This window comes from Vipera ursinii, assembly GCF_947247035.1.
Source record: "Vipera ursinii genome assembly, chromosome: 3".
In the NCBI taxonomy this organism is placed as follows: domain Eukaryota; kingdom Metazoa; phylum Chordata; class Lepidosauria; order Squamata; family Viperidae; genus Vipera; species Vipera ursinii.
Genome location: NC_139516.1, coordinates 143323979 through 143341192, shown reverse-complemented (window position 1 = coordinate 143341192; position 17214 = coordinate 143323979). Strand labels below are relative to the sequence as shown.

Sequence of the window (17214 nt, the reverse complement as noted above, 5' to 3'; positions counted from 1 at the left end):
TCCTGAATAAATTATATGATACACAGGAGTTTAAGCTGTTTCTATGTGCTTATTTGCACATGTGCTGTATAAGTAGAAACAGGAAGCGACAGCTGTAATGTCTTACTCTAGTAGAAGCCTCAGTAAGGTTAAACATAATGAAGTCTGACAATTTCAAATTAAAAAGGGCAAACAATTCGATATAGGTATGTTATATGGATGCGGCCGCGCGAGTTGTGATGGGGGTCTCCCGATACTCCCATGTAACACCTCTGCTCCGCGAGCTGCATTGGCTTCCAGTTGCCCTCCGGGTGAGATTCATGGTGCTTGCTGGTGATGACCTATAAAGCCCTAAATGACATAGGTCCGGGTTATTTACGGGAGCACCTTCTGCCGGCGTCAACTTCCCATCATCCTGTGCGCTCCCACAGAGAGGGCCTCCTCAGGGTGCCATCGGCCAGGGAGTGCCGGCTGGCGGCCCCCAGGGGGAGAGCATTCTCTGTGGGCGCGCCCGCCCTCTGGAATTAGCTTCCTGTTGAGCTCCGAATGGCTCCTGACCATCGCTCTTTTCGCCGCGACCTGAAAACCTGGTTATTTGAGCTTGCCGGCCTGGACTGAGGGATTGGGATTTTAAACTTTAGAATTTGTCTTGTTGGGGCTAACTTAATTTAATTTATTTTTAAACTTTGTATACCATGTTTTAACTGCCCTGTACACCGCCCTGAGTCCTTTGGGAGAGGGGCGGTATATATAAAATAAATAAATAAATATATTAGAGAGCCAGTTTGGTGTAGAGGATAAGGCATCAAGCTAGAAATTGGGAGAGTGGGAGTTCTAGTTCCACCTTGGAAATAAAGCGGGCTGAGTGACCTTGGGCAATCACTTTCTCTCAGCCATGGGAAGGAAGCAATGGCAAACTACTTCTGAAAAACCTTGCCAAGAAAACTGCAGAAACTTGTCCAGGCAGTCTCCAAGACTCAGACACGATTGAACAAAAGGGGAAAAAATCAGATTGTACTTTTATACCTATTAGATAGGAATGCTATGTCTGGTTTGGGGAGCCCTAACAAAGAGCCCCCATGAATCCAAAGGTTGTCAACTTCCTGCTGGTACAACAGAATTGAACCTGTTTTAGATTTCTTCTTCACAACCAAGTGACTTTTATTTATTTAGTGTGTGTGTGTGTGTCTCTGTGTGTGTATACACTTTCATTTTCCTGTCCAAAACAAAAACCTAATCACATTAACTTTGGGAAAGTTTGTGTGTGTGTGTGTGTGTGTGTGTGTGTGTACGTATGTATATATATATATATGTATATATACTCTGTGCATGTCTCCTCCCCAAATGACATTGTGCTTTTATCATAATTTCTTATGAGCACATAATTTCAAATGAGCTACTCTATGAAAATATTGTTTATTAAAATCTGTATATCAGGTCATTAATTATTCTCTTTTTCCTCAGGTGACTATTGGTCAATTGTATACAGCAGAGAAGCTTGTTATTGAGTGCCCACAAAAAGTATAATTCTGATGCTTTTTCCCTTCCGAAGTAGACAACAACCATTGACAACTCTCAGCATTCTACAACAGGCACAGATCTATATTTAAATGCATATTATCATCTATATATATATGACTGATTTATCTTATTCCTCTGGTTTGAAAATATAAGAATCATTGTATAAAGTATAGTTTTATTATAATTGTATTATTTATGTGCCACTAAAATGGATTGTTTTGTTGTACATGAATGCCACTGTTTGCTCGTACATTTTCCTGACAATAAAATATTTGCTCACTTCCTTCTGCTAATGAGATTTGTGCCCTTTTTGTCTGGGTTATGAATATATTTTGCAACTCAGGAAATCAGGCTCAAAATCATTTCTATAAACTGAAGCCTATTTGAACTTTAGTCCCATTCCAGTACAATTCTGTAAACAATATAAATATCCCACCAGTATAGCTTACATTTGTTATTATATGGGCTTAAATTAGAAAATGTGAGAATTTAGGACTCTATTATGATATTTCTGGAGCCATGAGTAGCCACAAGCCTTTATTTGTAATCCACAGATGTATAGGACTCTTTCTTGATTAGACGAGATCCCCCTATTCCAGGGATACTAACTGAAGATCCACACCCCTTTGTTTGCAGCGACAAAAAAAATCCAGTAAGAACTTAAAAGTGTTTAGACAGAAGACCATTTTCTATGCTGACAGAACGTGCAAGTGAGAAACAAATTGCATCAGTATGTTGCTGACTGTAGAATCTTCTTATCGGTTTCAAAATTCATGAACCAAAATTAGTCTGTTTGCTATTTCAAAGGTCAAAGACCAATACCAAATCTAAAAAAAACATTCTGAAGTTTTGCAAAGCAGTCAGATATTTAGTAGCACACAAAAGTGTCTGTAACCCATATCAAATATGTAAATATAGCCCCCAAACCACATCCATTACTCTGGAGTAGAGAACCTTGCCAAAGCAAATTTGTAGGTAGGATCCCTCAAACAGTATCTGTAATTGGCTGAGTTCAGTTTCTATGCAGGTCGGTAGAAACTGAAATGGTAAAATATCTTCCAAATTTATGGATCGCTCTGTATTTGGTTTTGTCATACCGTAATTTATATAAGTTTGTGTAAAATATGGTATGTAGTATGTGGCTTTTTGAAATCAAATACTATAGGCCGTGTTTTTGTAAATCATGCTTCTCAATTAGTATAAATTCATAGTTCTAGTAAATGGGATTGGTTGCATCGTAGAATGTTTGCCACAAAACAGAAGTTCTTCCAGACAACTTTAAATGCAGGTCTTCTACAATGCTGGATAGTGAAACCATCCAAAATAAGAACTGTATCTTACATCAAGGACCTGTTTTTATCAAACAGACTGAGAAAGAATATCCTACATTCCTCCATAATATTTGTTTATTGAACAGCACTTCCAAATACTTCAAAAAATTGTTTTAGTCAATTTGAACCGTGTATCTTCCCTATGGTGAACCTGGATAGAGACAGTTATAGATATTCAAGTAACCCAACCCAAAAGTTTTTACATTTATTTTTTTTAAAACATAGAAATGGGATGTTCAGTGCTGACATCACACACAAAAAAATGCCTTTCACTTGGGGGAGGAGGGAGGGAGGGAGGAATGTATGTAGACAAATGTAGAACATGAAGGCCCAGACAGACATGCTAGAAATTCAGCACAAGACAATGGTATGGTGGAATATGCCATAATCTGCATATAATAATTTGCATAAATATAGCTAATATAACCCCTTCATGGATTACTGCCTTGTCGTGGCGAAGGGGCTTGCGTAATTCAATGAAGCTATGAGCTATGCCGTGCAGGGCCACCCAAGACGGACAGGTCATAGCAGAGAGTTCTGACAAAACGTGATCCACTGGAGAAGGAAATGGCAAACCACTCCAGTATCTTTGCCATGAAAACCCTATGGACAGTACCAAAAGGCAAAACGATATGACGCTGGAAGATGAGCCCCTCAGGTCGGAAGGCGTCCAATATGCTACTGGGGAAGAGCAGAGGGCTAGTACTAGTAGCGCCAGAAAGAATGAAGCGACTGGGCCAAAGCCGAAAGGACGCTCAGCTGTGGATGTGTCTGGTGGTGAAAGGAAAGTCCGATGCTGTAAAGATTTTTTCTCCATAGGAACCTGGAATGTAAGATCCATGAATCAAGGAAAGTTGGACGTGGTCAAACAAGAGATGACAAGACTGAACATCGACATCTTAGGTATCAGCGAACTAAAATGGACAGGAATGGGTGAATTTAATTCAGATGACCATCAGGTATACTACTGCGGGCAAGAATCCCTCAGAAGAAATGGAGTAGCCTTCATAGTCAATAAAAGAGTAGGAAAAGCAATACTGGGATACAATCCTCAAAATGACAGAATGATCTCAGTTCGAATCCAAGGCAAACCATTCAATATCACAGTAGTCCAAGTCTATGCCCCAACCACCAGTGCTGAAGAGGAAGAAATTGACCGGTTCTATGAAGCCCTACAGCACCTTATAGAACTAACACCCAAAAATGATGTCCTTATCATCATGGGGGATTGGAATGCTAAAGTAGGAAGCCAAAAGATAACTGGAATAACAGGCAAGTTTGGCCTTGGAGTGCAAAATGAAGCAGGGCACAGGCTGATAGAATTCTGTCAAGAGAATACGATGGTCATAGCAAACACTCTTTTCCAACAACCCAAGAGACGGCTCTACACATGGACATCACCAGATGGTCAACACAGAAATCAGATTGACTATATGCTCTGCAGCCAAAGATGGAGAAGCTCTATACAGTCAGTAAAAACAAGACCAGGAGCTGACTGTGGCTCAGACCATGAGCTTCTCCTTGCAAAGTTTAGGCTTAAACTGAAGAAAGTAGGGAAAAGCACTAGGCCACTCAGGTATGAATTGAATCATATCCCTGTTGAATATACAGTAGAGGTGACAAATAGATTTAAGGAATTAGATCTGATAGACAGAGTGCCTGAAGAACTATGGACAGAGGTTCGCGACATTGTACAACAGGTAGCAACCAAAACCATCCCAAAGAAAAAGAAATGCAAGAAAGCAAAATGGCTGTCTGAGGAAGCTTTGCAAATAGCTGAGGAAAGGAGGGAAGCGAAAGGCAAGGGAGAAAAACATAGATATGCCCAATTGAATGCAGAATTCCAGAGAATAGCTAGAAGAGATAAGAATGCCTTCTTAAATGAACAGTGCAAAGAAATAGAAGAAAACAATAGAATAGGGAGGACCAGAGATCTTTTCAAGAAAATTGGAGAGATGAAGGGAACCTTTAATGCAAAAAGGGGCATGATAAGGGACCAAAATGGCAGGGACCTAACAGAGGCAGAAGAGATTAAGAAGAGGTGGCAAAATTACACAGAAGAACTATACAAGAATGAGCTTAACGTCCCTGATAATCACAATGAGGTGGTCACTGACCTCGAGCCAGACATCCTAGAATGTGAAGTGAAGTGGGCCTTAGAAAAGCTGAGCAACAACAAAGCTAGTGGAGGTGACAGTATTCCAGCTGAGCTATTCAAAATCTTAAAAGACAATGCAGTAAAAGTGCTACACTCAATTTGCCAGCAAATTTGGAAAACTCAACAGTGGCCACAGGATTGGAAAAGATCAGTTTACATTCCAATTCCAAAGAAAGGCAGTGCCAAAGAATGTTCAAACTATCGCACCATTGCACTCATTTCTCATGCTAGTAAAGTCATGCTTAAAATCCTACAAGCTAGACTTCAGCAGTATGTGGATCGAGAACTACCAGACGTACAGGCAGGATTTCGAAGAGGCAGAGGAACTAGAGATCAAATTGCCAACATACGCTGGATCATGGAGAAAGCTAGGGAATTCCAGAAAAACATCTACTTCTGCTTCATTGACTATGCTAAAGCCTTTGATTGTGTGGATCATAACAAACTGTGGCAAGTTCTTAAAGAGATGGGAGTACCAGACCATCTTATTTGTCTCTTGAGAAACCTATATGCGGGTCAAGAAGCAACAGTGAGAACTGGACATGGAACCACTGATTGGTTCAAAATTGGGAAAGGTGTCCGGCAAGGCTGTATACTGTCGCCCTGCCTATTTAACTTATATGCAGAGCACATCATGAGAAAGGCAGGGCTAGATGAATCAAAAGTTGGAATTAAGATTGCCGGAAGAAATATCAACAACCTAAGATACGCAGATGATACCACTCTAATGGCAGAAAGTGAAGAAGAACTAAAGAGCCTCTTGTTGCGGGTGAAGGAGAGTGCAAAACTTGGGTTGAAACTTAACATTAAGAAAACCAAGATCATGGCATCCGGCCCTCTCAATTCCTGGCAAATAGATGGGGAAGAAATGGAGGTAGTGACAGATTTTATTTTCCTGGGCTCCAAGATCACTGCAGATGGGGACTGTAGCCAAGAAATTAAAAGACGCTTGCTCCTGGGGAGGAAAGCCATGGCAAATCTAGACAGCACACTAAAAAGCAGAGACATCACCCTGTCAACAAAAGTGCGTATAGTCAAGGCTATGGTCTTCCCAGTTGCAATGTATGGCAGTGAAAGTTGGACCATAAGAAAGGCTGAGCGCAAAAGAATTGAGGCCTTTGAACTATGGTGCTGGAGAAGACTCCTGCGAGTCCCTTGGACTGCAAAGCGATCAAACCGGTCAGTCCTAGAGGAGATCAATCCCGACTGCTCTTTAGAAGGCCAGATCCTGAAGCTAAAACTCAAATACTTTGGCCACCTAATGAGAAGGAAAGACTCACTGGAGAAAAGCCTAATGCTGGGAAAGATCGAGGGCAATAGAAGAAGGGGACGACAGAGAATGAGGTGGCTGGATGGAGTCACTGAAGCAGTAGGCGTGAGCTTAAATGGACTCCAGAAGATGGTAGAGGACAGGAAGGCCTGGAGGAACATTGTCCATAGGGTCGCGATGGGTCGGACACGACTTCGCAGCTAACAACAACAACAAAAGCTAATATAAAATTACTGTTAAATATTTTGATTACATTTTTCTTAGTTACATAGACATAAGTCGTCAATAGTATTTACCTCTGAATAAACATTTCTAGGATTGCATGATTTACAAAAACACAGCCTATAGTATTTGATTTCTATTGTTACAAACTGTGATTTTATAATGGGTAAGTGACCAGTTAACTTTAGGAACTTACAGATATGTACATTTCAAACATATTGGTTGCAAACATTCTATGATACAACCAATCCCATTTACTAGAACTAAAAGTGATGAATTTATACTAAATGAGAAGCATGATTTACAAAAACACGGCCTATAATATTTGATTTCTATTGTTGCAAACTGTGATTTTATAATGGGTAAGTGACCAGTTAACTTTTAGGAACTTACAGATATGTACATTTCAAATTAATGTAATCTATGAAAATGAATTTATACTTTCTCACAACTGAACAAAAAAAGTTATCAAAATACCTAAACATATTGTGAAAGAACACACAACTAATCACTTTTTAAAAAGTCTTATGAAGACCCACTCATCTATAGAAACATAAGAGCTACAGAATCCAGAAGTACTGTGCAAAATTATGGTACTAAACATTCTCTTCTGTCCCTCTGAAAAGTATTCCAACTGAGGAAAATATATCCATGATAAAAATATATCTATCCTGAAGCAAAAATTAAGGTTTTGACATTATTGCGTTCTCAGAATAAGGTAGTCAAATGCATTCTTTCAAATGAAATATGTCTAGTAGACAGTGCTTTTTTTGTAAAAGAAAAAGTTGCCGGAACACACACATGTCATACAAGCTGCCTTGCCTACCCTACAAGGTTCCATCCAAAAAAGGTGCCAGAACTCCGTTCTGAGCGTTCTATGAGGAAAAAAGCCCTGCTAGTAGATATTTAACTATACCACAATGCATTGGTTTAATTAATTGATTACATTTACCAATTTCAGACTTGTTAAATATGGCATTTTAGTCCCCCTTTTCTAGCACCCCAGTCCAAATTGGGATAACATTTATTTCTTCACTTTTAGATCACCATCATTAACTGACTCTCAGGAGGTAACCATTAAGAATAGTAAAATAGCTACATATATTCCTTGTATTCTCATGTGAAAGAGGACTAGCAGCAAAGTATATTTGGGGGGGGATTATCAATTGCAGTGCAAATTTTCACACAGACAAGAGTTGGAGAAAGAGGGTTAAATTCAGGAATGTAAACAATTTTCAAGAGAGATCCAACTGGAAGTGAATTATCTCAGCACATCAGTGGTAGGAAGAACATTAGGAAAAATCAAATATATATTTATCTTCCCTACAAAACATATTCCAGAATACTCTTACAAATGTATGAGGTGGCCAGGATTTTTGGCATTTAAAACAAAAACAAAAATCACTCCATTTAGTTCCACCAGTGCAATGCTGCTACTTTCATGTTGCAGCACTTTCTGGATTGGCCCTCTAACCACAAAACAGAATTGGCCCAGATGTAGCAAAGACTTCCACTGGAAAACAGGAGAATATTTTTACAAATGTAACCTTCCTCTTACAATTCACCCATGAGATTATAGGGCATGGTTTCTTAACTTCAGTAACTTTAATTATTTAATTCCTTTTTAGTTTTTGTATATTGTATTTTTATTGTATTTGCCCTGTACACCGCCCTGAGTCCTTCGGGAGAAGGGCAGTATAGAAATTAAATTATTATTATTATTATTATTATTATTATTATTATTATTATTATTATTATTATTATTATTATTATTATTATTATTATTATTATTATTATGTGTGGATGCCAACTCCCAGAATTCTTCAGCCAATAGGGGTAGCAGTTGATAAACACGGTTCTTAAGAGCATCCGCGAACTTTCTGAAGATTTCCAAAGAGCATAAATAATTTTAATTCTACCAAATTAAATTACACCCAATTTTTAGTCTATACAAGTTTCTAGATCTTGTGCTCACAGAATTCAAAGCAAGTTGCAGTATGCCTAAAGAACAATCTAGTACTGCAGCTGACAAAAGTATTAGATAAACAGTATGTATGAATATTTCAAAGTTCACTTCTTTACGAATATCGAATAGAAAACCAGAGAAGGCAGTGGTAATAAAGTAAGTCAAGGCTTTGAACTGAGCTCATTTTTGAAGTCTTCACACACACTTTTCTTGGCAACAATATGGAATGGTTTGCCACTGCCTTCTTTAGGATGTTTTTTCGCCTTCCCATTATCCTGGGACTTCCAGAGTCCTCATCCAAGTACTAGCCAGCTTAGCTTCACAGAACAACCAATGCTGGCTACGTGCCAAAAAATTTCAACTTGTTAGTTTATGCTTGCTCTGTCTCAACTTCAAAACCTGTCGAGAATTAATCTCTCTTTCACATAAAATCAATGTTCTGATATTTTAAACAGAACAAATAAAAGGAAACACAACCTTTACTGCTGTTTAATCCATAAGGGCTTTAAGAAACAATACAATCTTGCCAATCCAATATAACATCTGAAATCCCCTGCCTTTCCTTTGCAATAGTTTTACAAAGGCTTGGTTAAGAACAAAACAGACAAACACCCTCCCACACACACACACACAAAGCATTACACCAAAGACAAGAATTGTCATGTGTAGCAGGCAGGAATATAATTTATTCATATTGAAAAGCATTTTCTAAAAAGTTGACAGAATTTTGCTTAGTGTATCCCCAGTGCATATTGAAAGAAACTCTTCACCTCATTCAGTGGTAACCCTTTCCTTCTTTTGCTTCCATAAAGGCATTAGAGGCATGTTTGATATTGCTCCGATAGAACAGAATAATTTATACACTGCTCATAGATTAACATATTGCACAAAACCCCAAAGATCTCAAGAAGATTTGTTAGCATCCTCTGAGTATTTTTTTTATCAAGGCTATACCAAGTAGACATATTTTCTATATTATGGTAAAACTAGTATTTACTAGCTTTTGCTTAAAAAAAAGGCACACAATGTTTTGTCAATTTTTTTTTCTGATTCCTGCTATGAATGATCGTGTTTAGATACCACATTGTTTAAACTTATTTAAAACCTTAAGCGGTTTGTCCTGTCACATAACCTATCTATCCCATCATATGTATAATTATTTCAGAGAAGTTATAAACTGCCTTCTTTTCCTGAAATAATAGGATCTTACCACTTAAGGCAGTAGTGGCAGCAAAGTTTATGTTGGAAATGAATTATGACTCACTGCTGACTGTGGCACTATATCAAGTATTTTCTATTCCAAAAGGAATATTTTTTTTCAGTTTTTCAACTTTTTTCAGTTGCAACACTTATTTAAAACATTTTGGAAATAATACTAAGAAGAAATAATAAACTCTACAGGAGTTTGTGCATTTATAATACAGCATCTTTTTAAAAATGACTATTTTTTTCTTGAATACTGAACAAATAAATGTACTATTTCAGCAACAAGAATCATTTTTTTAGAAAAATCAAAATGTTACAAGTCAGTGTGTCTCTTTCCATACTGGCTGTGTAGCATTTAAATTTCAATTATAGTCTAATCTTCATCACTAATCAGCGACTGAGTCCATGATTAATATACACTTTTGTCAGTCTATGCTTTAAACAATTATTAGGAGCACCATAAAATTTTAAAACAATACACAACTTTTTTAAAAAGAAAAGTATATTCTTCATAAGGATTACATTCTAAATATGTGTTAATCAGTTAGCCAGAAAATAGGACTGCTGTACAAAAGAAAAATAAATGCTTGTCTTATCTCATTTACAGGAATACAACAGCCTATGAAAGGACCCCACCAATTTGCAAACATGCAATATACCTATTTGAAAGCCATGCCTGGCCAAGGTACCTAGAGTTTACTACACCTTAAACACTTGGCAAACATTTTCTTAAAAATGTTTAAGTACTCCCATCTCCTTAAAAAAACCAACCCGGTCTTCCTAAGAAGAGATCAATCACATGGCACTACACCTGCAAAACATGAATAAGCATAGTTTACAATATTTATCTTCTTATATCTCCCTTCACCCTCACCATTAAATAAGTGTGACATTTAACTATACAATATTTCTTTCCCAAACACTCCTAAGATAAAATCAGTTACTTCATACTACTGAAGCACAGCTGTATCTCTTAAGTGTTCCAGAGTCTGCATTTTTTTCTAAAAGAAGCTGAGAATGGCTTACTAAAAAAGATCCCAACATTCCAAGTTTAGAAAAGTATTTTTGGAACCACACCCTAGTCTTTCTAACTGGGACTCTTCATATGCATTAGATTTTTTAACATTCTGAATTCCTAGTCTCTAAATAATAGTGTCTAGGGATTCTATAATCCGAGGCATTTATTATTTTATTTAAAATGTTTATGTAGCCAACCATCATCTAACTAACTTTGTGCAGTTACATTTGAAGGACATGATATTAAGGACATTTTAATTCAACCTGATGGCTAAACAGTGTTTAGATCACTTAGCTGAGGAGATCTGGAAGAAACTATTCAACTAAACAACAGTTTACTGAACTGATCCTTCAAAACTGCAATTCAGCAGAATTATTGCACTTCATGCCAGCTGCCTACAGAGGTTGAATTATTCTAAAGTTACAGCTAATTTAAAAAACAATTTGTGGCAGAAAACCCATATGAGGTTAAACACATTATGGGAAATAAGTGTTGTGCACTCCATCAATTATTGTCAGAGAACTTTTCAAGCTCCAACATGAGAGGATTTGGAGATACAGAATTTGCTTTTTAAAAAATGAAGCAGTCAATTCAGAAAATCCTATCAGTTGTACCTGCACTCCTTGCTACTCATGCCTAGCTGATATAATAGCCAAAGACCCAAGGGGACAGATATTGTTTACTTGCAATAATTATGTAAAAGAGGTCATTTCAATGGGGAAGAAAATGTAAGCTACATTTAGATAGAAAACTTCTACCGTATCTCTTTTCCTTTGGTCACCCTCTAGGCATATACAAAAGTGAAGCTACTAATAATCACCCAGATTTGAGTTCTCACATAGGTACTTAGTTCACAGATTATAAGTATCTCCAAATAGCATATATATTGTTCTTAAAACATGTGATTCCTGAATAATGGAGCAGGCTCTAAAACTTGCAATGCAAACCAAGCATCATTTCTTCAAGACCCTGATCAATTCCTGCTAAGAAATGTAAATAATCTCGAAAGTAAGTAGGTTCCAACATACCTATCACTTACAGTAAAAAATGACAGTAGTCATTTCTTAGGGAATGATACATTGCAAACGTAGCATTATAATTTCATAGCTGCAGTTTTATAAAGAACCTTTGTCCTAAGGCACAACAGGCAAGGGGAAACCCCCATTCAACCAAATTAAAATATATATATATTCTTCATCACTCTAGTTATCCCATTTCCAGAGAAGTGTTCTGAATTCGGGCAGCATTCTTCTAGGCTTTTCAGAAGTCACTGCCAAACAGAGGAAAGATCAGCCCAAATCACCCATGACTTTAAAGGGGACAAAGTTCCAGTCCTGCTGTAGTTCAATTCTCTTTTTCATACCCAAAAGCTGATATATCCCCACTCAGAGATACCCATGCTGCAAAGGAGACTTCGCCAGAACTGCTGTCCAATGAGTCTTAAAGCATTCTCTTTTCCTGGCCTAGAGCAGCATTTCCCAACCTTAGGAACTTGAAGATGCGTGGACTTCAACTCCCAGAATTCCCCAGCCAGCTATGCTGGCTGGGGAATTCTGGGAGTTGAAGTCCACGCATCTTCAAGTTCCTAAGGTTGGGAAACGCTGGCCTAGAGTGCCAGAAACCTTCAGGATTCTTGTAACAATCAACTCTACTTTTCTAAGACGCCCACTTCTCTTTTCCTAAACCGGGCTACGATTCTCCCATTCGGCGGCCTCTTCGATCCAAAACTTGAAGCCGGCAAGCAAGGCTTACCAGGCTGGCGGCACGATGGCTAAAGTGCGAGGAGGGCTGGCGATCTCGATATTTTGAGCCGCTCGAAGGAAAAAAGGGGCCAAGGCGAGTCATGGATAGGTTCAGCCCTTAGGATGTTGCGCTGTAGGACTCCGGAAGGCTGTAACGCGAGGCAAATCAGGCTGGTTTCTGGAGCCATTTCGGGCTCTCTCAAGAGCCAGCTGGCAGCCAAGTCGCGGTGGCTCCGCTTCTCATCACAGGGGAGTTGCGGATTTCTCGGCGCCGCAATCGCGGAGGGTATAGTTGGTCCCGCCGTTGTTGTCCCAATGCTCCCCTTGCTGGCTTCGATAGCAGATAGCGAAATGCACGGCCGTCCCGTCTGGCAAACCAGGAGGAAGGCAGAGCGAGAACTGGTAACGCTCGACCGGAGCGGAGCCATCCGAAAGGTCCCCATCCGGGAACGGCAGAGCCGGGACGTCCAGGAAAGAAAGCCACTCGTTGAAGGTGTAGCGTACCGTCACTTCTTTGGAGCCGGGGCAACTCAGCACCCTCACCACGCCACGCACGTCGGCGGGAGCCCCGGCCAGCGCCGTCCCCGCTACTTCTTCCAGGCAGACGCGATCCCGCCGCAGCCGCTCGCCGCTGACTCGCTCGTCCGCCCCGTCCAAAGGGGCCGCGAGCCGGAGCGGGACCTGAGGCGTCGGCCGAGGGAAAGGCGACGCTGCGCAACCGCCCAACTCGGCCAGGGCGGCGGTGAAGTCCTCGAAGTCCCTCTGCCTCATGGGGAAGCTCTGCAAGCGGGAGAGCACGGCGTAAGGCACCTGCGGCTCCTCGGCAGCGCTGTAATGCTTGACGCTGGCCAAGCACAAGCCCAGGGAATCGGCGAACTGCACCCGCTTCTTGCACTTGGTGCAGCAGCCGCGGATGCCCCCCGTCGGCGGCGACGCCTGGTCGAACTCGTCATCCTCGCTCCCGTCGCTGTCGCCCGGGATTCGCCTGCTCTGGAAGAAGCGCGCCGCTGCCAAAGACGGGCTGTCGGGCAGCGAGAAGGAGCGCCCGCGCCGACGGCGCCACTCCAGCAGCGCCTCCTCGTCTTTCTCCCGGGCGGCTGCCACCGGGCAGTCCCGTTGCTGCTGCTGCTGCTGTTGCTGCGCGGGCTTCTCCGCCGCTGTCGCCTCCTCCTCCTCCTCCTCCTCGGCGTCTTCTCGCCATGCCGGGGTTAGCGCAGGTTGCTCGTCGGGCTGACGCTCCCCGAAGGGAGCGAAAAGTTGCCCCCAACTCAGGACCGCGGAGCCGCGGTTCTCCATAGCATGGCGCCGACGCTACGCCAAAGCTCCCGCTCGGGGAGAAGCCACCTTCCACTTTTCCCGTCAGAGCTCCCGTGGAGAAAAAAGAGCGCGCGACAAACGCCGCTCCGTTTCAAAGCGGGTCGCTTTATCTGTCAGGGGAGGCAAAAGGCCTTCGGACGAGAAGGCGCGCCCCCTTCGCCTTGCCTTTCTCTTCTCCCTCCTCCCCCCTCCTCCTCTCCCGAGAAAGGATGGGGCGGGGCGGGACCTCCCACACAAAACCGTAAGAAAAAGACATTCGCCACAAGCTCAAAGGCACGTAGCCGCTCCGCGCGGAAATTGGGAAGCAAGCGCGCGCGCGCGCGTCACTCTCCTGAGGGGGGTGGGGGGAGATGGAATATAATAATTTAAGCGCAGGGGTCTTCAAACTTGGCCCTTTTATGACTTGTGGACTTCAACTCCCAGAATTCCTCAGCCAGCGTATGCTGGCTGAGGAATTCTGGGAGTTGAAGTCCACAAGTCATAAAAGGGCCAAGTTTGAAGACCCCTGATTTAAGGGAATAAGACCTCGCAGGGCGGGGCCGAATGGTTAAAGCTCCCAGCCCCCTTTTCTCGCGCGGCAGGCTCGGCCTTGCCACGCCCCCTTCCCCCTTCTTCTCTTCCCCCCCCCCCCCGCATGGTATCTCTGCAAGGTTGAGAGAGTTTGGAGAGCGCGGAGCTCCCGGAGAGGAAGTGAAATAAGAGAAGCCTCCTTCGCCACAGGAAACTCTTTCTGATAGGGCCCTTATCCTCGACCCCCGCGCCAGACGCCACTGTCATCATCATCATCATCATCATCATCATAATAATAATAATAAAGTTGGAAGGGACCTTGGAGGTCATCTAGTCCAACCCCCTGCTCAGGCAGGAAACCTTATACCATTTCAGGCAAATGGCTGTCCAGTCTCTTCTTAAAAACCTCCAGTGTTGGAGCCTTCACCACCTCTGGAGGCAGGTTGTTCCACTGGTTAATTGTTCTAACTGTCAGGAAGTTTCTCCTTAGTTCTAGGTTGCTTCTCTCCTTGACTAGTTTCCATCCGTTGCTTCTTGTCCTGCTTTCAGGTGCTTTGGAGAATAGCTTGACTCCCTCTTCCTCCTCGTCTAGCTGGTTTCTTTTGTGACTGGCAATTTGGGAATCGGAATTCGTGTTGCGGCGCGGTGTGGCTGTAAGACTTAAAGCTGCCACCATCTCTACTCCCCCAGAGTCAGTATTCAACCATGCATCGTTGCACTGGAAGAGTTTTCTCGGCGATTCTTCAGTACTGCATGGCCAAACGAAGCGGTGGAGAAGGGAGGGAAGAAGAGGGGCTGGGTTCAAATATGCCTGAAAATCCATCCATGGGATCCCACGTGGGTCAGTACCTGCTGGCTACTGACAGGAGCTCGAGTTGACCTACCCACGTGTTCTAATACAGAGGGTTCACCCCCTGCCCTGGGCGAGTGTGATGAGTAGGACCCCCGAATAGGTGCTCTCTTAGTTGTTCAGACGTCTTAGATACATATATCTGGGACCCTGCCTATTTAACTTATATGCAGAGCACATCATGAGAAAGGCAGGGCTAGATGAATCAAAAGTTGGAATTAAGATTGCTGGAAGAAATATCAATCTAAGATATGCAGATGATACCACTCTAATGGCAGAAAGTGAAGAAGAACTAAAGAGTCTCTTGTTGCAGGTGAAGAAGGAGAGTGCAAAACTTGGGTTGAAACTAAATATTAAGAAAACCAAGATCATGGCATCCGGCCCTCTCAATTCCTGGCAAGTAGATGGGGAAGAAATGGAGGTAGTGACAGATTTTATTTTCCTGGGCTCCAAGATCACTGCAGATGGGGACTGTAGCCAAGAAATTAAAAGACGCTTGCTCCTCAGGAGGAAAGCCATGATAAATCTAGACAGCACACTAAAAAGCAGAAACATCACCCTGTCAACAAAAGTGTGTATAGACAAGGCTATGGTCTTCCCAGTTGCAATGTATGGTAGTGAAAGTTGGACCATAAAAAAGGCTGAGCGCCAAAGAATTGAGGCCTTTGAATTGTGGTGCTGGAGAAGACTCCTGTGAGTCCCTTGGACTGCAAGGCGATCAAACCGGTCAGTCCTAGAGGAGATCAACCCTGACGGATCTTTATAAGGCCAGATCCTGAAGTTGAAATTCAAATACTTTGGCCACCTAATGAGAAGGAAGGACTCACTGGAGAAGAGCCTAATGCTGGGAAAGATTGAGGGCAAGAGAAGAAGGGGACAACAGAGAATGAGGTGGCTGGATGGAGTCACTGAAGCAGTAGGCGTGAGCTTAAATGGACTCCAGAAGATGGTAGAGGACAGGAAGGCCTGGAGGAACGTTGTCCATAGGGTCGCGATCGTTCGGACACGACTTCACAGCTAACAACAACAACAGCTATAGCCTCCCGGCCTTTAAGCAAAATTCTCAAAATATGCCCGTTCCACATAATTTGAGGTACTAATGGTATGAGGGGCACCATAGATAGCTGTATTTCTCTTTTCTGTCCCGCGTTTTTGGATTTTTACAGTCCTTGATACTCTTAAATGCAAATTGCCTTGTATCAAAGGAAGTATGCAGTACAAGTAGTTCTTACGACCACAACTGATCCCAACATTTCTGTTGCTAAGCGAAACAATTGTTAAGTGAGTTTTGCCCCATTTTATGACCTTTCTTGCCACAGTTGTTAAGCGATTCATGCAGTTAAGTTAGTAAAATGGTTGTTAAGCGAATCTGGTTTCCCCATTAACTTTGCTTGTCAGAAGGTAGCAAAAGGTGATCACATGACCCTGGGATGCTGCAACCATCATAAATACAAATCACCTGTCAAACATCTGGTGATCAGACATGAAAATGATAAGTAGACTGTATCTTTAATAACTAACAATTCATACCTGGACAGTTATTTGCAACAAGAAAAGTGATGAGAGTTCTAGACTTGCTGATGAGAAGACAAATCACTGGTCCCAGATATATGTGGTTTAATTTCATTTCTTCAAAGACCCTTGGGGGTGCAAATTTACCATCTTACGCAGCTGCATCTTCTTCTGGGGTCACACAGCAGCCTCCAAAGGAACTTGTTGGATATGAACTTGGAGCAATATCAAAAGTAGTATCTACTTTCCTTTCCACAAGTCTGAAATGTCTGGTTTTCTAATAAGGCTATAAAATACGTTTCCCAAATCAGCCTCTATTCTTCAGAATGGCAAAGTGGTGTGATTTACAGACTTAATTAACCCAATTAATGCCTTGGTGGAGCAGTGGGCTAATGCCTCCTTAAGTAACACCAGCTGCCTGCAATTAGTGCAGGTTCGAGTCCCACTAGGCTCAAGGTTGACTCAGCCTTCCATCCTTCCGAGGTAGGTAAAATGAGGACCCAGATTGTTGGGGGCAATTAAGCTGACTTTGTAATAATGCCGCTGGGGGGGGGGAGAAAGCCCTAATAAGCAGCAGGCATATACATAGAATGAAGGCTACTGCTAAGCTTG

General features: G+C 42.0%; 3 protein-coding genes across 3 annotated transcripts in view; 2 read left to right on the top strand and 1 right to left on the bottom strand.

Moving 5' to 3' along the window:
- The window catches only part of LYRM4 (LYR motif containing 4), a 40896-nt gene extending 39111 nt beyond the window's left edge, over positions 1–1785 (top strand). The window contains exon 3 of the mRNA XM_083359953.1: positions 1444–1785. Coding sequence (XP_083216079.1) covers positions 1444–1506 — 63 coding nt within the window. The 3' untranslated portion in view covers positions 1507–1785. The remainder of the gene's footprint in view (positions 1–1443) is intronic.
- F13A1 (coagulation factor XIII A chain) overlaps positions 1–16409 on the top strand; it is a 564207-nt gene extending 547798 nt beyond the window's left edge. Inside the window, exon 16 of the transcript XR_014492156.1 lies at positions 16377–16409. The gene's annotated coding sequence lies outside the window, so the exon portion shown is untranslated. The remainder of the gene's footprint in view (positions 1–16376) is intronic.
- PPP1R3G (protein phosphatase 1 regulatory subunit 3G) lies at positions 8837–13889 on the bottom strand. Its single transcript, XM_083357850.1, has 2 exons — positions 12278–13889; positions 8837–12134 (listed from the first exon to the last, which is right to left on the bottom strand). Exon 1 carries the CDS (start codon positions 13707–13709, stop codon positions 12657–12659), a length of 1053 nt encoding a protein of 350 aa, XP_083213976.1. The 5' UTR covers positions 13710–13889; the 3' UTR covers positions 8837–12134; positions 12278–12656.
- Positions 16410–17214: the final 805 nt, after the last annotated feature.

Bases quoted from the DNA above. Each gene is read 5' to 3' on its own strand.
- PPP1R3G (XM_083357850.1), bottom strand. From the start codon at position 13,709: ATGGAGAACCGCGGCTCCGCGGTCCTGAGTTGGGGGCAACTTTTCGCT.